Raw genomic sequence first — 26,738 nt, 5'->3', positions numbered from 1 at the left:
ACAGAGCGAGGTCAGATGGCGGAATAGCCAGGGTGATCTCGCTTCCACTGAAAAAGTTGTGGTAAGTCCACAACTTTTTAACTGCTCAGCTTCATGGAAAAGCCCCGCGGTGTCTGTGAATCTGCAGCTGTATCATATAACTGACTCAGCACCCATTCACGGCCACTGTGGGGCTTTGAGCACATATAGACAGCCATGGATGACTGTTGCCAAGTATTGGTAAACTAATATAGTGAGACAGGTGTAATTTATCTTCAAGTACCTTCTGACTTTTGGTAGATTGAGAAAGGCTCCCCACATCCTCTTCTCATCTTGGACATGCAAGGCATGTAGTCTTAAGATAAGATTAGACCTTAAGCTGCTTGGACAATAACTGTCTTAGCAGAACAAGTCATGGGGAGTATTTTAATATGGTGCGATCTTTAGCACAGTGCAGATCTCTGTTGGGATAGTGATTTGGAATGCAGAACTCGACCCTACCCACATCTTCACTTGATATTCATGCACTGGACTTCATGTTTGCTTAGCAGCCTGCATGCTTCAACAGATGTAGGACTTATCCACGAAATCTGTACATCTTGATTTTGCTGTACACAGGTCATATGGCTAGAACCTATCATGGTGGGCTCCAAGTTTGTAAGCCCCCATGCAAATGTGAAGCTCAGCTTACAAGTTTCAGGTGGTTGGGAGCAAGCTAGCATGATCCCAACGATGTGAACAGATTAAACTTCTGTACAGGAGTAATTTTTTTTCCTGATCTCAGTGTTATGATACATGTTATTTCCAACCTTTGCCTTTATGTGCCAAAGGTTTGCTTTGAATTCTCTCCTTTTAGGTAGGCTGGAGATGCTTAGTTTTCTTTTCCTTTTTCCTTTTTTTGTGTTTGTGTAGGAAAACATAGGAAGACCGGAAGGGATGTGGCAATTAAAGTCATTGATAAAATGCGATTCCCTACAAAACAGGAAAGTCAGCTGCGCAATGAAGTGGCCATTTTGCAGGTACAAAGAGGATGATTTGAATCTCTTACGTTACATCAAAGGAATCAATTTATTATTGCAAGATTGTGAATAGACTGAGCAATCAGAGGCTCAAATTGTACTCATTGACTAGTTTTCATTTTTATCCGAAAGACAAGGCTAGATTATCAGAGTGTTTACATGATTACTGTTGATATGGCAAAGTGCAATTTCTTGGTACTCTTTTTCAGATTTGTATATTTAATATTTCTGTTAAGTAACAGTTTGAACTGCACAGGAAAGCTATAAACAGAGCCATTGTGTATATTGTTTGTCTATAAATATTGCTAGGGATTTCTTGAGTGCTTTCAAAACAATTAAACCATAGCTAGTATCCAGACGAAACACGGCCTATTTGTAGTAGATATTCCCTGACATGTAGTACATAATGTATGTTGTTCATGTCAATATTAAATATTTTCCTAGAATTTGCACCACCCTGGGATTGTAAACCTGGAATGTATGTTTGAAACTCCAGAAAGGGTTTTTGTTGTGATGGAAAAACTTCATGGAGATATGTTGGAGATGATTCTCTCCAGTGAGAAAAGCCGGCTTCCAGAAAGAATCACCAAGTTCATGGTCACCCAGGTGGGTCTTTCATTGGCAATGGCTGGTATATTCCTGTTCTCTGCTGTCTTCTGCTTATATGAAAGAAGAATTTCTGATGTTATTGTGAAGGAATCTTTCACTATACCGCCCAATAGCCGGAGTTCACAAACTTTAGTAAAAAATGTGTTTCTAAAGGCATTTGAACAGCATGTATATACTGCATTTTTGGAGCTGTTACTTAATATAATTATTTTAGAAAGATGTATGTGAAAAATAATGTTAAGAACCTCTGAAACATTGGCCCCATTCAGACAACACACTAAATGCTGCTTAACCACAAAATGGTTAACGGAATGCATTAACCTTAATGCATTCTGTTAACCATTGGGAACTGGTAAGAGACTGAGATTTCTCTTCATTGCAACTACAAAGAAGCACCTCTCACAAACAACGTTTGAATAATGACTCCGACTCTTGTGAAGTTGGGTTAGTGTTTCCTCTTCTTCCCCCCTACCCCCAGTCTTTAAAAGAGGGGAGGGGCAGGACTTTGGAAACACTTCATCTGAAGACTTTGCACTTGGTTTTAGGGAAATCCTGAACTACATTCAAATAACTTGCACCTATTTAAGTGATCCTGAAAATATTTTTTCTTTTCCTTTTGTTAGATACTTGTTGCTTTGAGGAATTTACACTTCAAGAATATAGTGCACTGTGATTTAAAACCTGAAAATGTACTCTTAGCATCAGCAGAGCCATTTCCTCAAGTGAGTAAGGAATGAAGCAGTAACTCTGATGACTGTATATTCTGCAAGAGCAAATCTAGGATACGATTTTCATTAATTCGGTATTCTTGTATTTTTTTATTATGCCATTTTGGAACTTCCAGTATTTGTAGGCATCTGAATGAACTGTTAGCTAGAATCATTTCTTACGATTTACCTACTGGCTGCATTCAGATGTAACATGAAACCATAGCATTAAAGATGTCTGAGACCACAGATTAATGTTATGAGAATGTGCTAGTTTTTTTCCATTGCTCATGCACTCCTCCTGGTGTGGCCACAGGGGACTGGAAGCTTACATTTTTGTTTTAGTTTAACCATACTTTAGTGTGTCATCCAAACCCTAAACTGTGATTAATCTTAGGCACAGTTAACTTGACTAAGCCACAAGCCATCTTCACACACACAATGGTTTAAAGTTGGCTTGTTTTCACTTTCCATAATTAAGATTAATCACAGCTTGTCTGAATTCAGATAAAATGTTAAGCTTCATGTGAGGCTAACTTTGTTTTTTTAATGCTAAGCTATGGTTTGGCATTATGTTCGAACCAGCCCACTGTGTCTTGTCAGGCCACTTGGTATTAATGATTATTGCGGACTGCATAATGCTGTTATTCTAGAGACATTTTTTGGGTAAAATAGTTCACACAACTTCCTGAACTTAAAGAAAAAATGGCAGCCATCACAGTTTTGTGTCTTTTAGACATTGGTGTTTCGATGTTAAATGTATGATAATTTAATCAAAGAGTGTTTGTTTTACAGGTGAAGCTGTGTGATTTTGGTTTTGCACGCATTATTGGTGAAAAGTCTTTCAGGAGGTCTGTGGTGGGAACCCCAGCTTATCTTGCTCCGGAGGTGCTCAGGAGTAAGGGCTACAATAGATCCCTGGATATGTGGTCAGTTGGAGTCATCATCTATGTGAGCCTTAGTGGTACATTTCCATTTAATGAGGATGAAGATATAAATGACCAGATCCAAAACGCAGCATTTATGTATCCGCCAAATCCCTGGAAGGAAATATCTAGTGAAGGTAAGTTTAATCAGGATACTTTGGATATAATATCTTGGTGCATAATATTTTCTAGGTAGTATTATTCTATATCTTGGAAAATAAGGCATAGCATTTATGATGTATGGAACCCTGGAGTGATAAACTGTGTTAGTAGGAGACAGGTGCTGTTATTCAGGAGTCGGGGCAGCATTCTGCGTGTCTTACCGCTAGTGCAACAGGAAGCTAGTGGATCCTTAAGCAAAGAACAGGGCAGGTGAGCAGAATTCACAGAAGGGAACTCTGCTGACCTATCCTGATCTGGAAATGAGCATTTCCACTTGTTTCCAGGTTTAAGGATGCACTAGTTTCCTGTTATGCTAGCATTGGCTCCTGCTGGTGCCACACAATCAGCAAGAGTGCAGAGGCAGTATAGGGTAGTTCCCATTGGTAATCAATGTAATTAAGCAGATGGAGGAATGGCTTTTATTCTAAAGTTGGAAGCCTTCTATTTCATGTATAGGGCCTGGTTTAGAGGTTAGTAGGCTCCTGGGGCTATGGTACTGTAAGGGAGTCTATTCAGGGCTTTCCCAGCTGTAGAAAGGGAGAGAGACCTGTGTACTGAAGAAGCCCCAATTGCTCCATCACAGAGCTTTTCAGTTGGTGCAATACGTCATTCCAAAATGCTTCTTGACACACTTCTCTTAGCACACATCCTATTCCCAAATGCTTCTTAACACACATCCCAATTTTTTTTGTTTGCTCTGAAGTTACAGAGTACTTGGTAGTGCCTGTAGGCTGCCGGTCCCCAGAAGAGGAACATTACTTGTGTTTCAAGTATGTTTATGTAATGCGTATCAGTGCTGGTGTGTATTGAATTGTCAATTTAGAACTCATTATTTAGGCCAACTACATACCTTGCCGCAAATACAAACTTTCAGGCATAGCAAACTTGTCTGAAGGGAATAACTAAGAACAGTTTTAATGGTAGGTATCAACTTGTATCGAAAGGATCCAAACTTAGGAAACAGCCTGTTCCTTTGCATGTTTACTCAGAAGTAAGTTCTGCTGAGTTCAAATGCAGTCCAACCATTAAAATAAATGAAAGTCTTGCTGTGGACATCAGAGCAGGATGGATTGCACCCTTACTGTCTGTCTACACATGTTTTTGAGCTTTCCTTTGTCTCTTGAATACGTTGTAGTCCTGAACTATCATTTCCTATCAGAATCATTATTGTGAAGGATAGGAAGGAATAAAATACTTATTTTCATTACTTTTTCTCTTGCTTCCTTCTCCAGCTATTGATTTAATAAACAATTTGCTTCAAGTGAAGATGAGAAAACGTTACAGTGTCGACAAATCACTTAGTCACCCTTGGTTACAGGTACAGTTATTTTATATCTATTTTACTATGTTATATGTTACCCAAGCCAATTACAGGAATCATAATCTGACTAACAATTGAGAACACTTCTATAATTTTAGATGTTGAGAACTTTTTATACAGTGCTACTGTTTGATTCAATTTTCTTTCCTACCTCTTTTTTTTTTGGACATGAAATGAGACCTTTTAATTTGGGTTAGGTGAGCCAATGAGAAGTATGCATTGGATCATTTGAGATGCTGTATTATGCATTCCTATATGCTATGCTTGCCCAGACACTTGGGATAGAATGAGTTAAACCTGAAACTGCCTACCTATTCTCAATTTCTTTGTTGTTCTAAATTTTTTCTTTAATCTCCTATTTGAATCCAGTTCATTAAACCTGTGTGATTCTCTCTTTCTAGCTCATCCCATAAGTCTTAGAATGCTGTGTCTAATATCAATTACATTCTAGGAATTATTTATTTATTTATTTATTTATTTATTTATTTATTTATATAGCACCATCAATGTACATGGTGTAGTGTAGATCCTGTCCACGTCTTCCATCCGTATTTTTGACAAGATAAAGTGACTAGCTTCATGATGGATACAATGCTTGCAAAAGAGGATCCATAGATAGAAGGGAGGAGTTTTTTTTTTAAAAAAAACAACAACTGCTGTTTTACCTGCTATAATCTCTCCAGACCATTCCTGCCCTCTTAGTTTTGGAGCCCAGCTGGAGAGGATAAAAAAGCAACTTAAAATTGGGTTGAGGTGGGGGAGGAGTCTGCAGGAGAAAACCAAGTTCTCCCCTATTGTTCCAAGGAAAACATGGGGTTTGGAACCCAGTGTTTGCCTCTTAAGAACGATTTCTGCATAATTTGGACTCAGCCTGTGTCAGAATGAGGAACTGATTGTATTGTCACAAACAGAGGAAGCAGAACAAAGGTATATTTTCTATTTGCATCATATTTATCACCCAGAAGGTGATACATATATTTCTATAGAATGTACAAATGTAAAGAAATTGCTGTAATCTGAATGGGTATACAACCCCCCTCGCCCTTTTTGGAGCAAGTCAAAATGGGAAGGGAATTCACAAGTGCCTCCCTCTAAACTTGACCCTGACAGAGAGCATGAGGACAGTGGGCTTTATAGCCATGGTGGTCTGTTACTATAATCTTTGCCTATTTTATTCGGCTGGGATAGCCTGTGTATCTCAAGGTGAAAAGGCTTTGGCTTGCCTTGTTGTTGAGGCATGAAGGTGTTGGATAGAACATCCTGGAATTTTTGCAACTCTGTTCAGTCCTGCTGTTGTGATATTGGCCTCTTTCTCCACATTCTAGAGATGGTGCTCTGCCTGTGGACATTCCTTAGCTTACTGCAGCATACAGACAAACTGTTACACTAGGGAATGTTAAGTATACTGAAGCAGTGGTAGTGGCAGAGTCACAGGCAACAAACTTTCCCCATCCTTGGAGCTTAATCCTGCTAGGCAACATACAGTGTTTTTACAGGCAAATCATTGCTCCATTAAGTTTATTTGTTTTAGTATTGTTTTTCCGAAATCACTCATCTAAACTTTTCTCTTTCAGGATTATCAAACTTGGCTTGACCTTCGGGAGTTTGAAACTCGCATTGGAGAGCGTTACATTACCCATGAGAGTGATGATGCTCGCTGGGAAGAACATGCAGATGAACACCACCTTGTATATCCCAAACATTTCATTATGGCCCCCAATCCAGATGATATGGAGGAAGACCCATAATTATTCTCCAGGGAAAGGCACTTAAATTAAATCAATACTGATTTTTTTTTGAACCAAGTGTTGCCCTCTGTTCTCCAGGTGATTCAGTCTGCAAAGCATCGAAGGATCCTGCATCAGTTTGTGGACGGACTAGATGATCTGGAAAGTAATTCTTTCTCTAGTTTCTACAACTATGAATGTGATCCAGCACTGGGTTAAAAGCCATGAAGTATTTGTGTAACATTGCCTTACTGGTACATCACAGTGATGTTACTGACAGATGAAGTGCACAGAGACTTGATGTTTGTGAATTTTCCAAGTTTTTTGTAGTTTACACAATAACAAAGCAATTTTAATGGTTTTCTAGTTCCTACCTATTAAGCCATAGAATACTATTTTCTAGTATTTAGACACATCTACTGGGAAGCTGTAAAGAAACCTGAAGTATATCATGACAGACAGAAAAACCCTTGATTTTTAAAACCCATACAAAACACTGGTAGAATATTTATTTAACAGGCATGATTTGGGAAAAATATAAAAGTGAAGGGAGTCCATAATGTTCACTGTTAGGACCTACAGCTTAATTGCAGTCTTTTGATACATGGAAAGTCATAGCAGTAAAAGTACTTCACATTCCTCCTGAATCTAGATATTCGGTGTTTTCACCCTTTCAGTTGTATTATGAGAGCAATAAACATGGTGGGTTAGTACTGTGTGGCAGATGTTAGTGTGACTTTGGTTTGTATAAAGGGCTTTGTGCCTTCGTTTGTCTGAGGGCCAAGATTCAATGATGCGATTTGCATGCTACCAGAAGAAAATGCTTCACTTGTCATACCAGTTCCATTTGCTAGACATAAGCTGCTGTTTTGTTTAAAAAATAACCTGTCTCTTCTGCAGTGGGAATTGCTGTACCTAACACAATAAATTGAAGCTCCAACTGTATATACAGCTTTCTTGCATGCACATATTACATCTTTGCCCAGGCAAGTAGACTAGAGTGCATGCCTAAGATCTTGGATAACTTAGCCTTCCACTGTGAAAGAACTATTTGTAGCAGGAAGTTTATGGTAGTAGAAATGTCAGATATCTTTGTGGGGGGAAAATGACTCTGTGTTGTTCACTTTTGGTTGGGAAGCATGATCTGTCTGCAGCAGTTGGGCCTAAAAGCAGCTTTCAATTTTAGAAAGAATATGGTTAAGGATTTAACTTTACTTAATTTTCAGTTAATTCAAGGAACTTTAGAGGAGGCCCCAGTGCAATTTCCCCCACGTGGTTTTCCAGTTTGTTGTTGTGGAAAGGAGTTTGTTTCTTCGCTTCTCTTTTGCTTCTTTTAAACCTTGGAGACCACCATAACCACTAGCAGCTTTTCTATTGGCTACTGATGATTGGGGTGGGTATGGTATGGTATTAACCTTTGCCTCCCACTTACTGGTTTTGTATCACTTGACACATCCTGCTGGCAAAGTGGGGAGGGGCAAACTGGATTTAATGCCTTCCTTCAGGCCACTCCCCACCCTTTCCCTGTTGGTGGATCTCTAGAACAAAGGCAGCTGCATCAACAGTAGTTAGGGATAAGGAAGGGATGGGGAAGAGTGTCTGCCTCCATTCTTTCTCCTTGTCCCATAGATCCATTTGAATGGCACTCGGCTTGATGATGCAGTTGCCTTCCACTTAAATGATCTACTGGAAGAGACGGGATGGGAAGTGGCTTGGAGGAAAGCCTGAAGGCTGACTTCCCCATTTCCTTCTCTCCTACCAGTGGGTCTGCTTATGAGTAAGTGCCTCTTGTGTGATACACACAGTTCTCAATTACAGATGAGGACATGCAGATTGGCAATCGCTATTTAGTCTAAAGGATATGAGCAGTACTATGTTTTATGGATTTAAAATCAACATGACCAATTAATTTTAACCCCCCCCCCCAATGAATATACAAACACAAATGAGCCCAAGTTATTATGTATTCCATGACTACAGTATTAGTTATTTGTTGTTGGCTGAATAGTCTGTTACAGGTCCTGTCGGTTCTGTTGCTTTGCACCTGCTTTTCTCATTTCTGCTGTCTTGACTATTTACTTTTCTTCCTCCTCCTCCAGATCTGTCATCAGCATGTTCTTTCCTTCTCCAGTTGTCAACAACTAACTTATTTATCCCTTGTCCTGCATTCTATAATGCCACAAGTGTTTTCTGTGAATTGTAAAGAGCAGGACTGGAATAAAGCAGAAGGGATATCTTGAAAATAGCACTTCCCCCCACCCCCAATAAGGAATGGTCCAGTGCATACATAGCTTAAGTTGGGTTAGATCAATTCTTCTATGATTTCTATAGTCCAGATTTCTAACCAGACACCACATGAGAAGTAACAGAAGCAGCAGTTTACTTCAGAAGTGAAGCTTTAGGTACATAACCTAAAGTTTCATGGTTACTCTTAAATCATAATGGATTGAAGAAGAGAATGTATTAAGTTACACTTAGATACTCGGAATAGGGCTCAATGTGCTCTAACATCTGCCCTATAAATTACAGGGACATCTCCAAAAAGGGTTCATCCAGCTAACCTGAACACAGCAGGGATGGGATATGAATGCTGGGTTCAAGTGCAGAGGTATTTTGGCCTCATAGTGCCAGCAACATCTATGTGGGTAAACGTTCACTGTGATTACCTCAGTAAATATGGATGCAATAAGCTTTTTGTGTCTGGATGTATCAGCTTGTACCACCACTTTTCTAAATTGTCTATACATGTCTCTTAGAAGTAAGCCTCGTCAATGTGTGTGTAGGACTGGAGTCTTTGAATGTTAAAGAAAACTGAGAGCCTAAAACCAAAATTTGGTTTATTCCCCCCCCTCCCCCCGGCATTCTAATCAAAAGTTTTATTATATTACATTATTGAGAAACAAATTGTCTTGGGAAGTTCATATTTCCAGGGAAATGCAGTCTACACTTCAAAGAAGCTGTATGAATGTGCCGGCAAAAACAGATGGTGTTTTCTGTGAATTATTCAATGCAACTGCTCCTCCTGCAGAAGAAGCTTGATATAGAGGGAACTGATATATGGATTGTCCTGTATTGTAGAATAATATCTCACTAACTCATTGATTATCATGGTGGGCCCACAAGAAACACTGGTCTAATTCTGGGTATATTTAGCAGATTTTGAGAGCGAGCTATTCCTCATGTGTTTGCCATCATGTTCTGATATACTTTTTAGTACTTTGAAACCTATTTAGTTATTTTTATTTTAATGTGACTCAGGCTCAATTTGCACATTATCTGTGTTTGCTACCCCCATGGTAAATTTGCATTTCACATGGTAATGTGAAACCCATCACTTCTGTGGGTTGGGTGACCCACATGAATAGTGTTTTCATATTGACATGTGCTGACCATGAGGAACCAGTTTGGCAGAAACTTTGCTATATTGATAAAGTGTAAGTAAATTGGGTCTAAGAGCTGTAGTAAACTGGTCAACGGATTGCACACATTAATCTTTTTCTTGCAGTTTGATTTGTCTTTCACATGTGGGTTGTAATAATTTACTTATTCAGAATGAAATCTAGAAAATACTCGTAGAATGTTATTCTTTAATTAGTAATATTGTAATTTTATTGTCATCTGCTACTTGACCTTTCCCACAGTAGATGCTAGAGGTAGTGCTCTCGGTGTAAAGAAATCATCCACAGCAGGAATGAAGATGATGCAGATAAAATGTCATGGATCAGTGGAATGCTTGGAAGAGTCTGCCCTAAACTACTCCTAATCATGTAGGAACTCAATTCTTGAAGATACAGTTGGAACTATTTGTATTTATAGGGTAGGGTTGCACATTGAAAGTGGCTGTTTGAGCAAAACTGTTAGATAAGCCAGAGTAAAATGTATCTTCTAGAAGTGAATGTGTTCATAGGTGTTCCATTGTTTTTTCATTGTTCTTTGTAAACTTATGCACCAAAAGATAGCGTCAAAACTGTTCCCAATTTTACTCATTAACTGCTGTTCTATATGTCTACTCAGAAGTAAGTTTCAGTGTGATCAATGGGGCTTACTTCCATGTAACTGCATATACAGAATGCAGCCTTAAGATCAGTTTCAGTATAGAATATTAAATAGCAAACAAAGTCAAGAGGGCACAGTGTAATTTATGCTTCCTGGATTAACTTTAGTTTTCAGGACAGCAATGTTATGAACCAGTAGAGTAGGAACTCTGTTGTGGTTAAGAGAAGTAACTGGAATGTTTCTACTCTGTAATTGCTGTTACACACACTTTACAAACCATAAATAAAATTGCATAGCTTGCACTCTTACTTTCCTATGAATGCCTAAAATATTATTAAATCAAAGCTTTAAGTCACAAAAGGGTTGGCATTAATCATTTGCTCCAGATTAATTTGTACCCAGTCTTGCATTATCATTTATTTTTGTTTTTGAGTTAAGTTGCATTCATTGAAGTAATAATGCTGTACTGATGCTAGAAGATATTCATGTAAAACCTGTAGCCTCAAAAAGACACTGTCAAGTACTTTTTATATTTTTATATGTCCCATTGTTTGTAAATATCCTCTAAGCTTGAAAATAAATTTTATTTCCCTATCATGTGTGTTCTTTTTCTCTGTCATATCCTCTGTACCTCTTCTACCTTTGGTGAATATGTAACAGAATCCCTTATATAAGCATAGCTAAAAATATAAACAAGTAATATGGCTATAAGAGAATTATACGGCTCTGCTGCACCGCAGTTATTAGCATAGCAACATGCAGTGAATTAACTGGTTGATTTAATAACCAATGTGAAATTAACACCTGCTCTCAATGTTTTGTGGCCCTCAATATGCTTAGGTTTTCTAGGCCACAGTATTGTAGTGGCAGAAGCTGCAGCTGCCAGAAATGCCTCTTCTGTGCCATTTTTAGCAACCCCATGCCCTTTTGGGTTGCTCTGCCATAGTCTAGGTTTTTATTACTTGCACACATGTCTCCAAATTTCCTTACTTCGTGTGGCCTCTTCCCAGAGGTATGCCTGCCTTACATCTCCACATCTGCAGTTAGGGAATGTATGAGATTTTAATCTCAAAGTAGCTGGGCTGTAAACCTTTGAACAACTTCATGCTCTGAACATTTGAAACACACACCATTCAAACAGTGTCAGAAGTTTCATCACCACATTACAATTCAGGTTACCTAGCAGGTCTGTCTTCCTGTTTACTGGGATTCTTTAAAAATGACAGATAGTTGTTGCTCAGGGAGAAAGAATGAGACATCACTTATACACGTTATTATAATCACTGTATTTCATAACCCAGAAACACACTGTCTTTTGCACCAAACCAGCAGAGAGGCTGGTGCTAAGTGTTAAGGCCTAACACTTAAAAAGACAAGAAAATACACTTTCCCCCCTCAGTTTGTATCATGCCTAATTTTTTCTGCCTCTAACTAGGCTCTTTTCTAGTAAATGCCTGTGGCAGGTGTCTTTTTTCATTTTATCTCTTATTCACCGCTCCAGAATCTCTCTAGATGTGGAGTGGTATTACAAATGATATAAATAAAATAATTACCACAAGGCTTAATACTAGGTAGTACAATCACGTACATTTTACAATATTAACACAATATTAGATGAACAAGAGATGCATTTTTCCACCCAGTTTTACTGAAGCCATAATTTTTTATTCTGGGAGCATGTTACATGATATAATAATAATGGAATTATTGGGTATTTGACATAAGTCATGTTCGTTTTATCTGAAACCTATTTCCATAATGGATTGCTATAGGACACCTGCATATTTGACATAAAAATTTTCACATTTAGGGTTCACTTCCATAGAAGTTCACCAAAGCCAGCAATAGGTGCTGAAAGTGATGTTGAGTGACCCGGCTTCATTAGCTGGTCTGAAGCCATACATCTGTAGTGAGGCACAATGGCAAAAAAGTTGAAGCGCCCTCCCATTTTATCTAGGTCCATCAGCATTTCATAACTTCGGAGCAACTGATTGTGAGTAACTGCATCACTAGCATTCTGCAATAGTACCTAAATGGAAAAATGAATTAATACGCCTTTAAACTGTAGCGTTACCTGTTAGTGCATACAGAATCTATCACTTTCCAGTTATTTCCATCCTAGCATTCACTGACTCATATTTTTCCCAATTTATATATCTCCTAAAGTTGTTATAGTCATTAAGTTACATTCATGTTTTGTCTGCTGAATAAGGATGCAATGGAAGTAGAAATAATTCAATTGTTGCAAAGGGACAAATGAGTTGCATTCCTATGCATATTTATGCTGAAAAAGTCCTACAGCTTCCAGCATTGCTGCTGGGGAATGCTGGGAGCTGTAGGACATTTTTTTCCTGTCTAAGCATGCATAAGATTGTACCCTTAGACAACCTAAATCTGATTTAGTTAAATAAGCTTTTAAATAAATATTAGATGCAAAGAATGGCCCTACCTGCAATCTGGTATCAATGCCCATGTTTTTCAAAAATTCCTGTTGGATTATGGGACCCAATGTGGCTACTCTTTTCTGTGCCATTCTTCGCAGATAACTGAAGTCAACATCTGCTGTGAGATCTGCTGTTCCTGGGGATAGTAACACATCGTGAAGTTTATGACCACGGAAACCCTGAAAAATAGGAAGAATACAACTTAAAAAGCAAGAACCCTGGTTGTATGCCTTAAGCAACAATTTAGCTATTCCTCACCATTTTTTAAGGGATGCCACATTTCTCTGGATATGCATTAGTGGCAACAGTGTGCAATAGATTTGGGTATTTGAAGAAACTTTCAGCTGTTTTCTTTTGCCAGTATTTAAAAACAAACAAACAGTGGGTGAGTTTGGATGATTGTGGCAGGGGGAGAAGCCATTATTCACCGTGCTGCAGCACAAGATGGTGCGTTGTGTGTGGGGTGTGTGTGGCTGGCTTCTTATCCATCCTACAACCTCCACTTCACATCATGGGTTGTAGGGTGGGTACAAAGCTACCCCCATGCACGGTTTGGACGACACACCAATCCGTGCTGCAGCACGGGGAATAATGCAAATGGCGGTCATGAATGTGGCACACAGGGAGTGGGGAGAAGTCATGGTACTTCTCTCCCCCCACCCCCGGGCGATCATCCAAACCCAGTCAGTCTCTTCACACACTCTAACTGTTGTCTTAGCCTGCAGGACATCTACATGAATCAACCTACCCTGAAAGTATCTGTTTTGGTTCCGTCATGACCATAATCTACAACCAGTGCAGCTCCTCCATTCTTTTCAATATTATGGGCCAGCTTCTGGATGATAACACCAGCATCAGGACACACTTCCACATGATTTCTGGATTCTTTGCTCTAAAATAGAATTCAGAAGTTAAACAATTATGAAGAATAGGGGCTGAAGCTGTCCAGGACATGGGATAATGGGATCAAGTTACAGGAAGCCAGATTCTGGCTGGACATCAGGAAAAACCTCCAGATTGTTAGAGCAATATGACAATGGAACCAATATCCTAGGGTAGGTCATGGGCTCTCCCATGCTAGAGGCATTCAAGATGCAGCTGGACAGCTATCTGTCAGGTATACTTTAACGTGGATTCCTGCACTGAGAAAGGGGTTGGACTTGATGGCCTTATACGCCCCTTCCAACTCTATTATTCTATGATTCCAAGATAGGAGCAATCTCACAATTAATGCAACATCTTGTACAAAGGAGAGCCATGTTTTCTCTATGCTATAACCTTTGATTGATTTAGCTGCTGTTACTCTCATAGAATCTTGGGAATTGTTTAAGGGTGTTGAGAGTTTTATGAGGGAACTTGTGTCTTCCAAAAGAAATGTACTTCTGTAGGAAGCTGTAGCAGTAAACCTATAAGGCACAAATCTGTAACAAACACTGCCTGGAAAAAGATATCTGGATCTTGCAACAATGTAATTATTTTGCATTTGCTGTGCAACAAAGCAATACTATAGATAGAAGACCCCTTTGTCAGACTGAACTAGAACAAAGATGTGATCTTTGTTTTATTTTAGGAAATACTTACTGAATGTTTTCATTAAAACAAGAAGGTAAGATGATAAAGATGATCCTAGGATGTTTCTGTCAAGGAGTATATAGCTTAATACTCTGCTACTAAAACAAAAAGCCTGTCCCCCTCCTTTCCTAAAATTAAACATTTATTACCTGTTGTAGTTCAGATTGACGTGTAACTTTTTCATACAATTTTATAGCACAACAAATGCATGAAATGGACTTTATTCAATGAAATCTGGAGGTAAGTATGTTTGAAACAGTGATGATAACCTCAATTGTACTTTTTGAAAAGTGGTGGGCATCTCAAAATATTTAACACCTTGGCTTGGTTTGTGCACAACAATAAGACAGGGTTTCGAGCTTATGACTCCAGTTTTTTCAAGGGAGAGACAAGCTAGAGTTCTCGGTTCGCATGTAAGGATAAGCAAACTACAGATGGAAGGTACATGGTTTGCTTAGCTACTCCTGCATTGACAGTAAGTAGCATGCTGCCTCATTCACATATTATTATGTGTGAAATGGGCCAAAGGCAGTATTAACTTAATGGAGAGGATTGTACAGCCTGGAAATGCAATTATATAATCAGAAACTTACATGTATGAAGGCTTCTGTAGCTGGAGCGACAGATGGTGCAAGGACAAATCGCAGCTTATCAGGACTTTCTGGATCAATGTCAACCAACAACTCACACCACCCTTTTTCTGTTTTCTGTTAATTTAAAATACAGTTAGATTGATATGGATCTTATTGATCAGTCAGCTACAACTTTTACCTTTTCATGTAAATTTGTTCAGGAATGAGACAAGAATATGACCTCCAAATAATTAATTCTTCTACCATTCAGTGAAGCTCTTTAAAAGTCAACTTGCAAACATATTTTCATTTACCACTGTGTACCACTGCACTTACCTCCTGCTTAGCTGCTCAATATCCTTTCCTTATCAGCAATAAATCTTTGTAGATCAACAATTAGAAAAATTAAAATTAAATTCAGTCCTGAAAATATTTGCCAACTTAAACAAATAGGTGTAAGCTGACGGCATCTTGCCTTATTATGCAAGTCTCGATTCTCAAACGTTTATATGATAACTACTCCCAATGAACTGATTTCAGAGCTTCCAAAAATAGGATACATGCATTGTATCACTATTATACTATCTTTCTTTAGCAGGTAGGGTTAAATCTTCCACAAGCCCATGCATTGAGATGTGAATTGTCATGTGGTGTTTCAGGGTTGACCCCCCATATCTAGAGAAAAAATAATGTTTTTATTCACATATCATTACATGTTTTGGAGATCAACCCTAACCATACTGGAATGACTGTTAAATGAAAAAAACATGCACATAAGGTGCTAGGGCTCAAAATGACTGCCACAAAATACTGTTTAAATGTATTAGTTACTCAACATGTCTACATATGCATGGTTTAGAACCTGTCCTTTCCATTCCTTGTGAGAAAGGAGCATAGGGGACACAATATATATGGTCTGTTTTCATAATAGACAAATTGCTCACTTTCCTTAACCAATGGTATTAGGGGTCAATAGTACCCCCCACAGGTTTCTAGCAGGTGGCAATCCCATAGGATTTCACCCTAATTTATATTTATTTGGGAGATTTCTTTTACCAGATTAAAATGTGCCAGTTTCATCACACACACACACACACACACACACACACACACACACTCCCTTCATGTGTTTGTGTTTCTCTTTCTATTGTACATGCTCCTTAAACAAAGTCATATGGCAGCTTGTGATCATACCTGAAATTTATGTATAGGAAGAGCATCAAGAAATTCATGTGCTAAATAAAAACTATAGCCTAGGAGAAAAACAAAGTGTAAATTAAATTCCAACAATAAAAACTAACATTTCCCACATTTACAGCATCTTCTGAATGAATACCCAAAGTCTTCATTTGGGATTGTTGTATGAACTAGATTGTGGGGCTCAAGATTATAATTTCAGTGAATTTGACTGCATTTTATTCTCTTCTGTTGGAGAGGCTATTTTTGTGCAAAATATGGCATCCAGGTTGGTACACCTAGGGGTGACCATATTACACCAGCTTTACAACTACTCCACTGGATATTAGTTCCCCAGCAAAGTATAAAGTGTTGGTTATTACCTTTAAATAGGTATAGTTTGGGGGTGCTCTTGGATCCAGAATTGTCACTTGAGGCACAGGTGAACTCAGTGGCAAAGAACACCTTTAATCAGCTTAGGCTGATATACCAACTGCGCTCTTATCTGGACAGCTATAGCCTAGCTACAGTTATCCATGCTCTGATAACCTCTCGTTTGGATTACTGCAATGCGTTATATGTGGGGCTGCCTTTGAAAACAGTCCGGAAACTTCAACTGGTACAAAACAGGGCAGCACAGGGACTGGCCGACGAGACCACATCACGCCAGTCCTTTTCCAGCTTCATTGGCTGCCAGTCCAGGTCCGGGCCCGATTCAAAGTGCTGGTATTAACATTTAAAGCCCTAAACGGCTTGGGGCCAGGCTATCTGAAGGAACACCTCCTCTCGTATGTACCTGCCCGGACCCTAAGGTCATCCTCAGGGGTCCTTCTCTACAAGCCCCTGCCAAAGGAAGTGAGGCAGGTGACTATCAGGAGAAGGGCCTTCTCTGCTGTGACACCCCGGCTGTGGAATGAGCTCCCTAAGGAGGTTTGCTTGGCACCTACGTTATATGCTTTTAGACGCCAGGTGAAGATCTTTTTATTCTCCCAGCATTTTAACAGTCTATAAATAAATTTTAACTTGGTGTTTTAAATTTGTAATTTTGCATTGCTGCTCTTTTTACCTGGTTAAGCTTTTATATTGTATTTTATATTATGGTTTTATACTGTTGTTTTATACTTTGAATGTTTTTAATTTTTGTGAACCGCCCAGAGAGCTCCGGCTATTGGGCGTTATAGAAATGTAATTAATAAAATAAATAAATAAATAAATTTAAAGCCCAACATGGATTGGGTCCAGGTTACGTGCGGGGCTGCCTTCTCCCCTACAATCTGCCCCCCCACACTCTGGTCCTCTGGGAAGAATTTACTCTGGTCAGCAAAAACTAGGCTGACAACAGTTACCCAGAGGACCTTCTCTTTTGCCACTCCCAGACTATGGAATGGCAGAAGGAGGAGATTCGTCAACTTAACAGTCTTTTCGAATTCAAGAAGACTGATCTCTTCCAGCAAGCCTACCCAGTTGAATTTTAAGATGCCTTTTAATAATGTGCTATCTTTTAATAATGTATTAGTTTTATATGTTTTTAATCAATTATATGTATTTTATGGTGTTTTGTATTTGTGTTGTACCCCGCCTTGATCCAGAGGGAGAGGTGGGTAAGAAAATAACAACAATAACATGTCCTGAGCATTTGTTATATGAGAGGCTATAAATCTAATAAATTAGAGACACATAGATATTCTGCTAATCAACTGAAGGAAATCTTGGCATGGATTCTGTATGAATGAAGAAGTTAAGTCATATAATGAATGGGATTTTAAAGTAATTCACTGTCAAACTTAAACTCCCCCCCTTCCAAAACATGGAAATATCATGGAAATGATTGATCATAAGAGCTTATGACAATAACAACTACTTCTACGGTTATGCACAACTTGAATACGGCAATCATGTGATATTCAAAATTGTTTTCACATCATGAGAAAATACCATTCTTCCTATTTCAGTTTTGGACTTATTTTCCAGGATTCATTGTGTAGACACTGCTTCAGAAACAGTAGTTCTGACACACATACATTATCTTGGATTAGCAAATAAATGCTTGTAGCTGTAGTGGAAGATCTCTCATCGCCTCTTTTCTACCATCTGCTTTATTTAGAAAGTACACAATTAACAAAATCACTACATTCTTCTAGGACTATTTTATGCAGGTATCTTCTCTTAACACATTTAATTGTTACAGAATGGTCATATTTCACCAGGATTTTAAAGAATGTAAGAAAAGCGATGCTGGATCCAGTCGAGGATCCATGTAGTCCAGCATTCTGGCCAACCAGCTGCCTGCAGGAAACTCACCCGCAGGACAGGAAGTGCCTCAGCACCATCCCAGGCATGTTCCCCAGCAACCGGCAAACTGTCTCTGATAATGGAAGTAGCATAGAGGCATCAGGACTAGTAGCAGTTGACAGCATTCTCCTCCAGGAATTTGTCTTACCCCCTTTTAAAGTCATCCAAATTGGTGGCCATCACTACGTCTTGTGGTAGCAAATTCCATATTTGACTACATGCTGTGTAAAGAAGTACTTCAACACAAAAGGGAATCCTAATGATGATGATTAATAAAGATGGATTTGCTTTTTAAAAACCCACCATGGTGGATATCAATATTAATTGAATTTCTCAAAACAGCACTGGTATTTGTTCTGGAATCTGGATTCACAGTATAATCAATGAATGCTGCTACCCATACATCGAGTAACAGTATAATACATCTTTATGAGTATCATTTGTGAGTAACTACCAACTTTAGCTGCAAATCTGCATGTTTTGCTCTGTGCTGCACTGTGTCCTTTGTCTCTCTTGTTGATAGATAACATTTTCTTAGCAAAATGTGCGGAGCCATGTTTATATGTTTCTCAAACATTCTGTTTGCTAAGTAGGACCTTGTTTCACACTATTATCCCAGATCTAGGGCATTGCAAGCACTGCAGGTGCTTCCACACCACCTGCAGTACTTTCACGGAGCATCCCTTCCCCTCCAGATGTGATTAGCACCGACAGAGAAAAATGCTTAGCACCCACTTCGAAGGAGGTAACTAATGACATTTGACTGAGGCCAGGCACCTCTTCCCCCATGTTTAATTGGTGACCACAGACAATCCATTAGTGGGTGTGCACTTAGTACAGGGTTTTCCATTTGTACCCTGGTTGCTAGATGGTTATCCCACCCTATCCTTTACAACAGGGGTGGGGAACCTCAGGCCCAGGGAGGGGGGAATCTGGCTCTCTGGGGGTTCCCAGAAGCCCCCTCCTTCCCCTGGCCCCACTCCCTTTACCCAAACCACCAGCCGTTCAGTGGGTTCCCTACTTTTGTGGAGGCTTTTTTTCTCATTCTAAAACGCTAAAACACCTCTCCTAAGGATTAGTTACTGGCAGTAAGAGCTTTATGCTCAAATATGCTGTTTATTTTTTGTAATTTTGGTACTATTTATTTTGTTTTTGGTCCCGCTCACTTTGCCTTCATCCCTGCGCATCATTGGAATGTGGCTCCCAAGAGATTCTCCGAAGTTGAATTCGGCCCTCAGGTTGAAAGAGGTTTAACACCCCTGCTTTACATCCTCAGTAGGGTTACTTGGTGTGGAAACCTGTCTATGCACACCAGTAAGGTTGGCCAGGCAGAGGTGCAAGTCTATATGAATGTACCATGATGTTGGGGATGCTACAAGTTTGTAATGTTTCCCACAATAATTTTCAATCACAAAATGAAGAACTACTATAATATTGTGTTCATCACCACAAAAAGGCAACTTTCATTTGCATTCAGGCTACTCATATTAAAAAGCCTCAGGCAGAATCACATCTACATTTATCTTCCCTGTGACCCCTCTCCCCCGCTCCAATTGCAAAACTGTTCCTAATCCTAAGAAAATACCTACTGGTTGTTGAACATATAATTAAATAAGCACAAACCCAACAAAATCTTACCTATTGGCACATCATTCAAGTCTCGATACCAGGAAATTGGCAGTCCGGTCTTAGTAACCCCTTGCAAGTAAGCGGAAGGCCCCTCTTGTAATTCTGTCTTTTCTTCTGTTAATACTGATGCTTGAATCTCACTTAATTTGGGACTGACCTCCACCAAATGAACAGAAATATCACATTTACTAAGCAAAGAGCTCAGCTGATTAAAAACCTGTTAAAAACAGGACAGTAGTATTAGAACTAAAGTATGTGTAGTGATTTTACAGAATTCCTGTAGATTGTGCTTAGAAATGAGATTCTAACAATAGTTTCTCAATTATCTGGATATACTCCTTATTTTTCAGATGTGACTAAGTGACTTTTTTCAAGTGCTCAGGATAATGGGAACATCAGGTACTTTGGTAGTATGATGAAAATGATGGCATTACTTCAGAACGCCAGGGATATGCTATTGTTTTGCAGGCCAAAAGCGCAAGCTGGAACCTAACTATTGAAAATCAATGATACTGACAAAATATCTAAAAATCTGTAAGACTACAACTGTGCTGTACTGCATGAAATCTTTCTGTGTAGTCTAATTGGTGGCATATGCAGAATTCTAGGTATACACAATAAAGAAAAGTTTTAGCCTACAGTATTGTGGAGAAAAAGGCTGTGTTTACTTACCCGTAAAATATCATCTGTAAGGCTACCTCTACCTGGGCCCAATTCCACCAGCTGAAATTTGTTTGGTTTGCCAGTGGCCATCCATTCACTAACAAACCAAATACCTATTAACTGCAGAAGAGAAAGAGGCATGTGATATTTGTTTCTATTAAAACACCTTCATTATAAATTGAGTGGCACAGACGTATTTTATCATGACATTTAAAAACACACATGTAATTGAAGTGCCAAGGTTGTAACCATGCACACAGTTAAGCTGCTTAAATACTATTGAAATCAATAGGAGTTAAGTCGCTTAACTGTGTGCAATTTCTGCAAACTTTCAAGGAGTTAGAACCCACCCACCCCTTTTGTTACACATGGGTGGAGAAGAGGACCTGGCAATGGCTTGAAAATCCACAAAGGAAGCCTGGATACCTGCTTGGCTGGGCAGGAGAACTACAGAGGGAGGAGGTACAGGCAGATGGGTAGTCAGGCAAGCGAATCAACAACACTGTGTAGCTTATTTGTCCAATCATCTGTTGGGGGACAGTAGGCTATTTGCCAAATAAGCTACTGTGCTTAGCTTATAAGCCACCATGGGTTAATGTGATGTGTGAATAGGTCCCAAATAAAAAGCGTTAGATGCAGAAGTATCAGATTTATCAGATGAAAAAAGGCACATTGTAATTTGTAAACTGAACATTTGGAAATAATATTTTGACCTTCAAAAACATAATTGTGACATGCATTTTGTACTTAAAAGGGCTAGTGCACAAAAGGCTTGACAAAATAAAGGCCAAGAGTGCAACCTTATGGGTTGTGCTCCTGATAGACAAAGGCCTCAGACTATCCAATGCTCTGCCGGCAAGAGCCAGGTAGTGCGTTTGGCGAATGGAGGCAATTTTTCCTCTGTTTAAAATACAAAAAGCAGCTAGATGGGCTGATTTATCTTTCAGCAGGTGAAGAGGGGACTGGAGAGGCCATAGGATGCTGTGTATCCAAAACTTTCCTCCCCCCCCGCCCATCAGCATGCCCCCCTTTCCCTTTGACTTCTCTCATGAGGTCACAGTTGTAACCTCACCAGAGAAGTGGGGACAGGAAGATTCATGATCAGATCTCCTTCTCCACACTCGGACTTCTGTCTATAGGTGCAGAGGAGGAGACCTGCAGCATCCTATAGCATCTCAGACATTGTTGAAGGGTTGTTGGATTGCCCTCTTAAACACTAACACCATAATTTCATAACTTGTTAGGATCTACATGACCGAACACTCATAACATATATTCCTTAAGAAATAACTGTACTTAAAAATATTACCTCCCCAAAGATCTGACTTATTTCAGGTGAAGTAACAAAATCTCCTTTTTCTCCTAGCATGTCTTGGTGCATATAGTATCCCTATGGGAAAAGAAGGAATGTATCATTTGATGCACTCATCACTGCATGTCCTTTTTATGGTCAATGCTTTCTATCCCACTAAAGTTCCCAAACTTTGATTAATAAAGCTAGTCTGCTTTATTATTATAATAAAACAAGCAAATAACCTTCTGAAAAAAAGAGCATTTTTTAAAAAAAACTATTTCCTCATTCTGCAACATAATTTCTCAGAAAAAATTTGGAGGGTGACTGGATACAACAGCAGATTTGCTGATATGGTAAAACGATTTACCTTAGCTAAGAAGCTGTGTGAAAAGAGGGCCCAGGAGGCTGAACAGGCAGAGAATCCTAAGGCCAGGGGACACATGCAGTGGGTTGAGAAGCAGTAACCTGAGACTAGGATGGAATCTTGTTTGTGACAACAAAGCACACATGATATAAAATGGGGGGCGAGGAGAGCAGGACACTGTGGTCCTTCAATGAAATAAAAAAGCCAATTAAACGACACGTTTACATCTCCCATTCCCCCCCCCCCAAATTTTAGTCTCAGTGCAGGAAAAAAAAGGAGGGTGGGCTACTTAACCTTTTCTCCTCTGGCTATTTTGTTGCTTAAAATTGCTGCCCCAATACAAGCTGCTTTTCAACCTCCAGAGGAAAGATTGTACCTTCTCCTCAGTGGGTACAAAAACAGCCTGGAGAAATGCAATTTGGAACAGAAAAATAGCCAGGTGGGAAAAGGGTCAAGCAGCTTCATTTTGTGTGTCTCCTCCCACCCTTCAGTATTCCTGTGTTAAAACTGACAGCCTCTTCAACCTACTTTTCATTTAATAACAAACAAAATAAAGAAAATGGTTGGGAGGCTGTTAACACTTGCTGCGTATATTTGGTTTGCCCAAAGGAATGAACATAGAGAGATGCTTTCAGTAATGATTCCTGATAAATAGGTATCAACTTGGTTAGGAGCTTGAAATATTTAAACAATATTTATTAGAAAATGTTAAAAGCTTGGGGCAGTATCCAATCCTGCTCTTCCACTTAGGGCTCACTGTTGCTTCCATTTCACGTGTGGCCAATCCTATCAATTCTGTTGTGCGAGTAGTCCCCACCAATTGAGCAATGGAGATTTAGTGTTTCTAGGGTGAAGCCCTGAAATGACTGGAAATGCTCATTTCTATAAGGAGACAGGTTGGCAGAGTTCTGTTATGCGAGCTCCGCTGACCTGCCCCCTTTCAGAAACAACAACAACAACAACAATAATAATTTCTTACAACATTAGTACAATACAGCATAAATCAGATACATAAAATTAATTAAAAGAGCATATAAAATCAATACAGCATTGAAAGATCAACAGATCTTAAAAATTATTGGTTTAACACTCATCTGGGTAGGCCTGCTGGATGAGATTAGTCTTTATGGCTGACTTAAACTCAGAGAGAGTGTTAAGTTGATGAATCTCCTCAAGCAGGCCATTCCACAGTCTGGGGGCGACCTGTGAAGTCTTGCCTTCACCTGTACCACCCATGGGCTACTTGACAAGACTATCCACGCCACTAGCACTCAGGATCTACTTCAATCTCCCCTGTGCTGATGGTTTAGGTTTACTGCTGCTGCTCCTGTCTTGCCGTTACTCTTTTAGGCCCCACAGCCCAGCAACCCAGCCCTCAGTTTCCCTTTCCGCTGCCACCATTAACTGTTCCCTCCTCAGTCACTCTTCCGCAGACTATACCAGTTGTTTGAAATTAATTGGAATTTATTAACACAAGTAAGTGCGTATACATAAGCTTAATGGTTTCCTTAGTTGCAATGCGTATGATTACAAGGCTTCTTTGCCTATTGGTTTCTGTCAGTTCTTTCTTAAAAGATTTCTCCATAGAATTCTACTATTCTTTATCTTAATATCTATATTCTCAACTCAATATCTCACACCAATCCTTCATATCCAGTATCTGCCTCCCGCTGTCTTCATATAATCATCCACACTACTACTACTACTACTACAGAATTATACACTTCTCTCATATAAACATCTACTTCTATAGAATCATAGACCTCTCTCTCATAGATCATACACTTCTCGTTTCTGCTCATTTCAGATTGCTCATGGAGGTGCTAACTGTCTGTTGTGCAAAGCCCTGGAAGTGCTACATTTCTGTTGTGCAAGTGGTGGGGGCCACTTGTATAACAGAATCAACGGGACTGGTTGTGGGCTGCTGCTCACCATGGGGTACTGCCCTTTGAGTAATAGACAAATATAAATCTCAAATTTGTCTTTGAGATTTGAGTTTCAATCTCAAAGACAAATCTGTGTCACACAAATTTAGTGGTATTGCTGTTCGTACCTTCACAGGATTAGTCAAAACTTCTCGCATATATTCAGCTACTGTAATGGGACCAGTTGACTTTATTTTCATCATGAGATGTTTCAACATTGGAGTCACTGGGCCATTTTCTGCTGCTTTATTTTCTGAACTAAAGCACTGGCATCTCAAAAGAGTGGAACAACCTGTGTAAAAATGTAACATTAACCATCCTCAAGTGGTCCATCTGAATAATCTCTCTGGAAGTGACCAACACTGTCAAGTGTTAAATGAGACAATCATTTTAATTATTAAAAAAAACCCACTGTGTGTAACAATCAATGTTTTAGAGATCCTTGAGAACTTAGAAAATAGAGTTGTGCTTTTAAGCATAATAATTATTTAAGCTCAAATAATTATTTAAGGTCAGTTGCTGCACTACTAGTTTGTTTCTAAGTTCTATTAAAAGTGCTGGGTTTGAACTTTCAAGCCCTAAACTGCCAAAATAACTTTGTTGAAACTATTTATATACTGCCGATAACAAATACCAGGGTATAAGGATTGCCTTCCTTCCAATGAACCTCCCTGGCAATCAAGACCTTCACCAGAGACCCTTCTCTGGGTGCCCCTGCTCTCCTGAGCATAGGTATGCAGCTGCTGGAAGGGAATGCCCACTACCTCTAGCAATGCCCACGTCTAGCAATGCCCACTACCTCTGTAAAAATGTGCACCGACTGCCGTTGATACTATGTTTTAGGTGTCACCCTGTTCTCTTGGGGTTTTAGTTGCATCTGATTTGCCCTTTAGAATATTTCCCTCCTTATTTATGTCGCTTTTGTCTTCTGGTTTGTTTTAGTGATTTCATGCTGCTTGCTGCTGGTTTTACGCCTGTTGTTTTGTTATGGTACAGTTTTAAATTGGCTGTCATCCTAGCATACTTACCTGAGAAGTGAATTAACAGAATTCAAGAAAACATCTAGAATCAAATTGTGTGTGCATCTATCCTCCCCCTCTTTGTTGCCTCCCCCTCCTCTCCTGTTTTCATAAGTACAGATTTGGACTATCTGAATTGGTGTTTTGTGGTGCAAAGATGTCTTTTTGAGAATTACAACCCCAAAGCTAGAAAAAAGCATTGTTAAGGCAGCTGACTAGACCTACTACTGACACCCAAAGCCCTTGGCCCTATTCCTTGCTGTTGCTGACTGTTCAGGTGCCCTCTCCAAGCATGTGAGCAGAGTCAAGAGCAAGGAAAAGGAGCAGCCATCGCCACTTGCCTTGTCTAAAGAGCTGCCTTCTCAACCTGGTGCCCTCCAGGTGTTTGAGATTCAGCACCCGTCTGGGCAAGAGAACAATAGGTCGGAGTGACTAGTGCATGACAGCAGGAAAGTGGACATCTTATGGAAGCCTTCTCCACCCTCCTGCAACATTTGGAGCTGACACTGACAGTTCTGCGTTGCAGCCATGAATCATAATCCTCAATGACGGGGAAGAAATGAAACTCGGGGTGGGGGCACTTATTTCCGTACACATTCCACGATTGGAACTAGATTCTAGGGCTGAAGTATTTAAGCTCGAGCTCTGTGGAACCACTAAGCCCTCAGAGGCGTCTCTCCTTAGTACAGGGCTGTGCTTGTCTGAGGTAAAATAAATAAATAAATTTCACTCTCCAAACAGGAGATGCACGTGGTCCTGTTAGGTCGAGGAGTGAAGAGGGGAGCGAGACAACGAAAATTCGCCCAGCTCGCGCTCAGGAAAAACCTAACTTAGGGCAAAATTCAAAGTAAGTCCTACATAGAGTAAACCCATTGAAATGAAGGACTTGTTAGTCACGACTAATTTAAGTTCCATTTATTTTAATAGGTCTACTCTGTGTGGGATTTAGGTTGGATTTTGCCCTTCGGCTGCAAGCCTATGCACATACTTGAGCTTAAGCCCAACTGAACTCAATAGGACTTACTTCAGAGTAAACGTGCGTAGGGCTTTGGGTTGTTTGGTAGGCCCCGCGAGAGAGCGGGCCCAGCTAGCGCCGTCGTTACCATGGAGACGGAGAAAGCGGTCCTTTCGCGCGACGAAACGCGCGGCTCGGAGAAGGGTTTGCCCGGAGAGCGCGAGCGGCATGCTGACGCCGTCCGTAGTTCACGTTGATCTTCCTTCACCTCGTCGACCGGCTGCTCCTGGCAGCTGAGTAAAACAGCTTTTCTGAAAATGCGCCAAGCGGGGCCACGTTCTAGGCCGCGTCTGTTCTAAGCGATGTCAATTGACATAGATAGAGACG

General features: G+C 39.8%; 2 protein-coding genes across 6 annotated transcripts in view; one reads left to right on the top strand and one right to left on the bottom strand.

Annotated features, from left to right (window-relative positions):
* The window catches only part of PRKD3 (protein kinase D3), a 58,010-nt gene extending 49,207 nt beyond the window's left edge, over positions 1–8,803 (top strand). For both annotated transcript variants that reach the window (XM_063124288.1, XM_063124287.1), the window contains 6 exons: positions 892–998; positions 1,443–1,604; positions 2,231–2,329; positions 3,110–3,377; positions 4,635–4,720; positions 6,298–8,803. In XM_063124288.1, the coding sequence (XP_062980358.1) occupies positions 892–998; positions 1,443–1,604; positions 2,231–2,329; positions 3,110–3,377; positions 4,635–4,720; positions 6,298–6,471 (896 nt within the window). In that variant the 3' untranslated portion in view covers positions 6,472–8,803. The remainder of the gene's footprint in view (positions 1–891; positions 999–1,442; positions 1,605–2,230; positions 2,330–3,109; positions 3,378–4,634; positions 4,721–6,297) is intronic.
* A 145-nt stretch (positions 8,804–8,948) lies between these two features.
* Positions 8,949–26,597, bottom strand: NDUFAF7 (NADH:ubiquinone oxidoreductase complex assembly factor 7). Of its 4 annotated transcripts, XM_063124290.1 has the most exons (11): positions 26,500–26,597; positions 24,506–24,669; positions 22,104–22,184; positions 20,804–20,914; positions 20,141–20,348; positions 16,229–16,287; positions 15,056–15,169; positions 13,639–13,782; positions 12,896–13,069; positions 12,251–12,475; positions 8,949–9,087 (listed from the first exon to the last, which is right to left on the bottom strand). In XM_063124290.1, the coding sequence occupies exons 1-10, from the start codon at positions 26,579–26,581 to the stop codon at positions 12,260–12,262; spliced, it is 1,353 nt and encodes a 450-aa protein (XP_062980360.1). In that variant the 5' UTR covers positions 26,582–26,597; the 3' UTR covers positions 8,949–9,087; positions 12,251–12,259. The 4 variants fall into 4 exon arrangements, 3 of the variants coding, with proteins under 3 accessions (XP_062980360.1, XP_062980359.1, XP_062980361.1); XM_063124289.1 differs by lacking the exon at positions 8,949–9,087 and having other exon boundaries at positions 11,829–12,475; XM_063124291.1 differs by lacking the exons at positions 8,949–9,087; positions 26,500–26,597 and adding an exon at positions 26,421–26,448 and having other exon boundaries at positions 11,829–12,475.
* Positions 26,598–26,738: the final 141 nt, after the last annotated feature.

Source organism: Elgaria multicarinata, chromosome 4 (assembly GCF_023053635.1).
Source record: "Elgaria multicarinata webbii isolate HBS135686 ecotype San Diego chromosome 4, rElgMul1.1.pri, whole genome shotgun sequence".
NCBI lineage: Eukaryota > Metazoa > Chordata > Lepidosauria > Squamata > Anguidae > Elgaria > Elgaria multicarinata.
The sequence above is the reverse complement of the archived record's forward strand: the minus strand, read 5'-3'. Positions and strand labels throughout refer to the sequence as shown.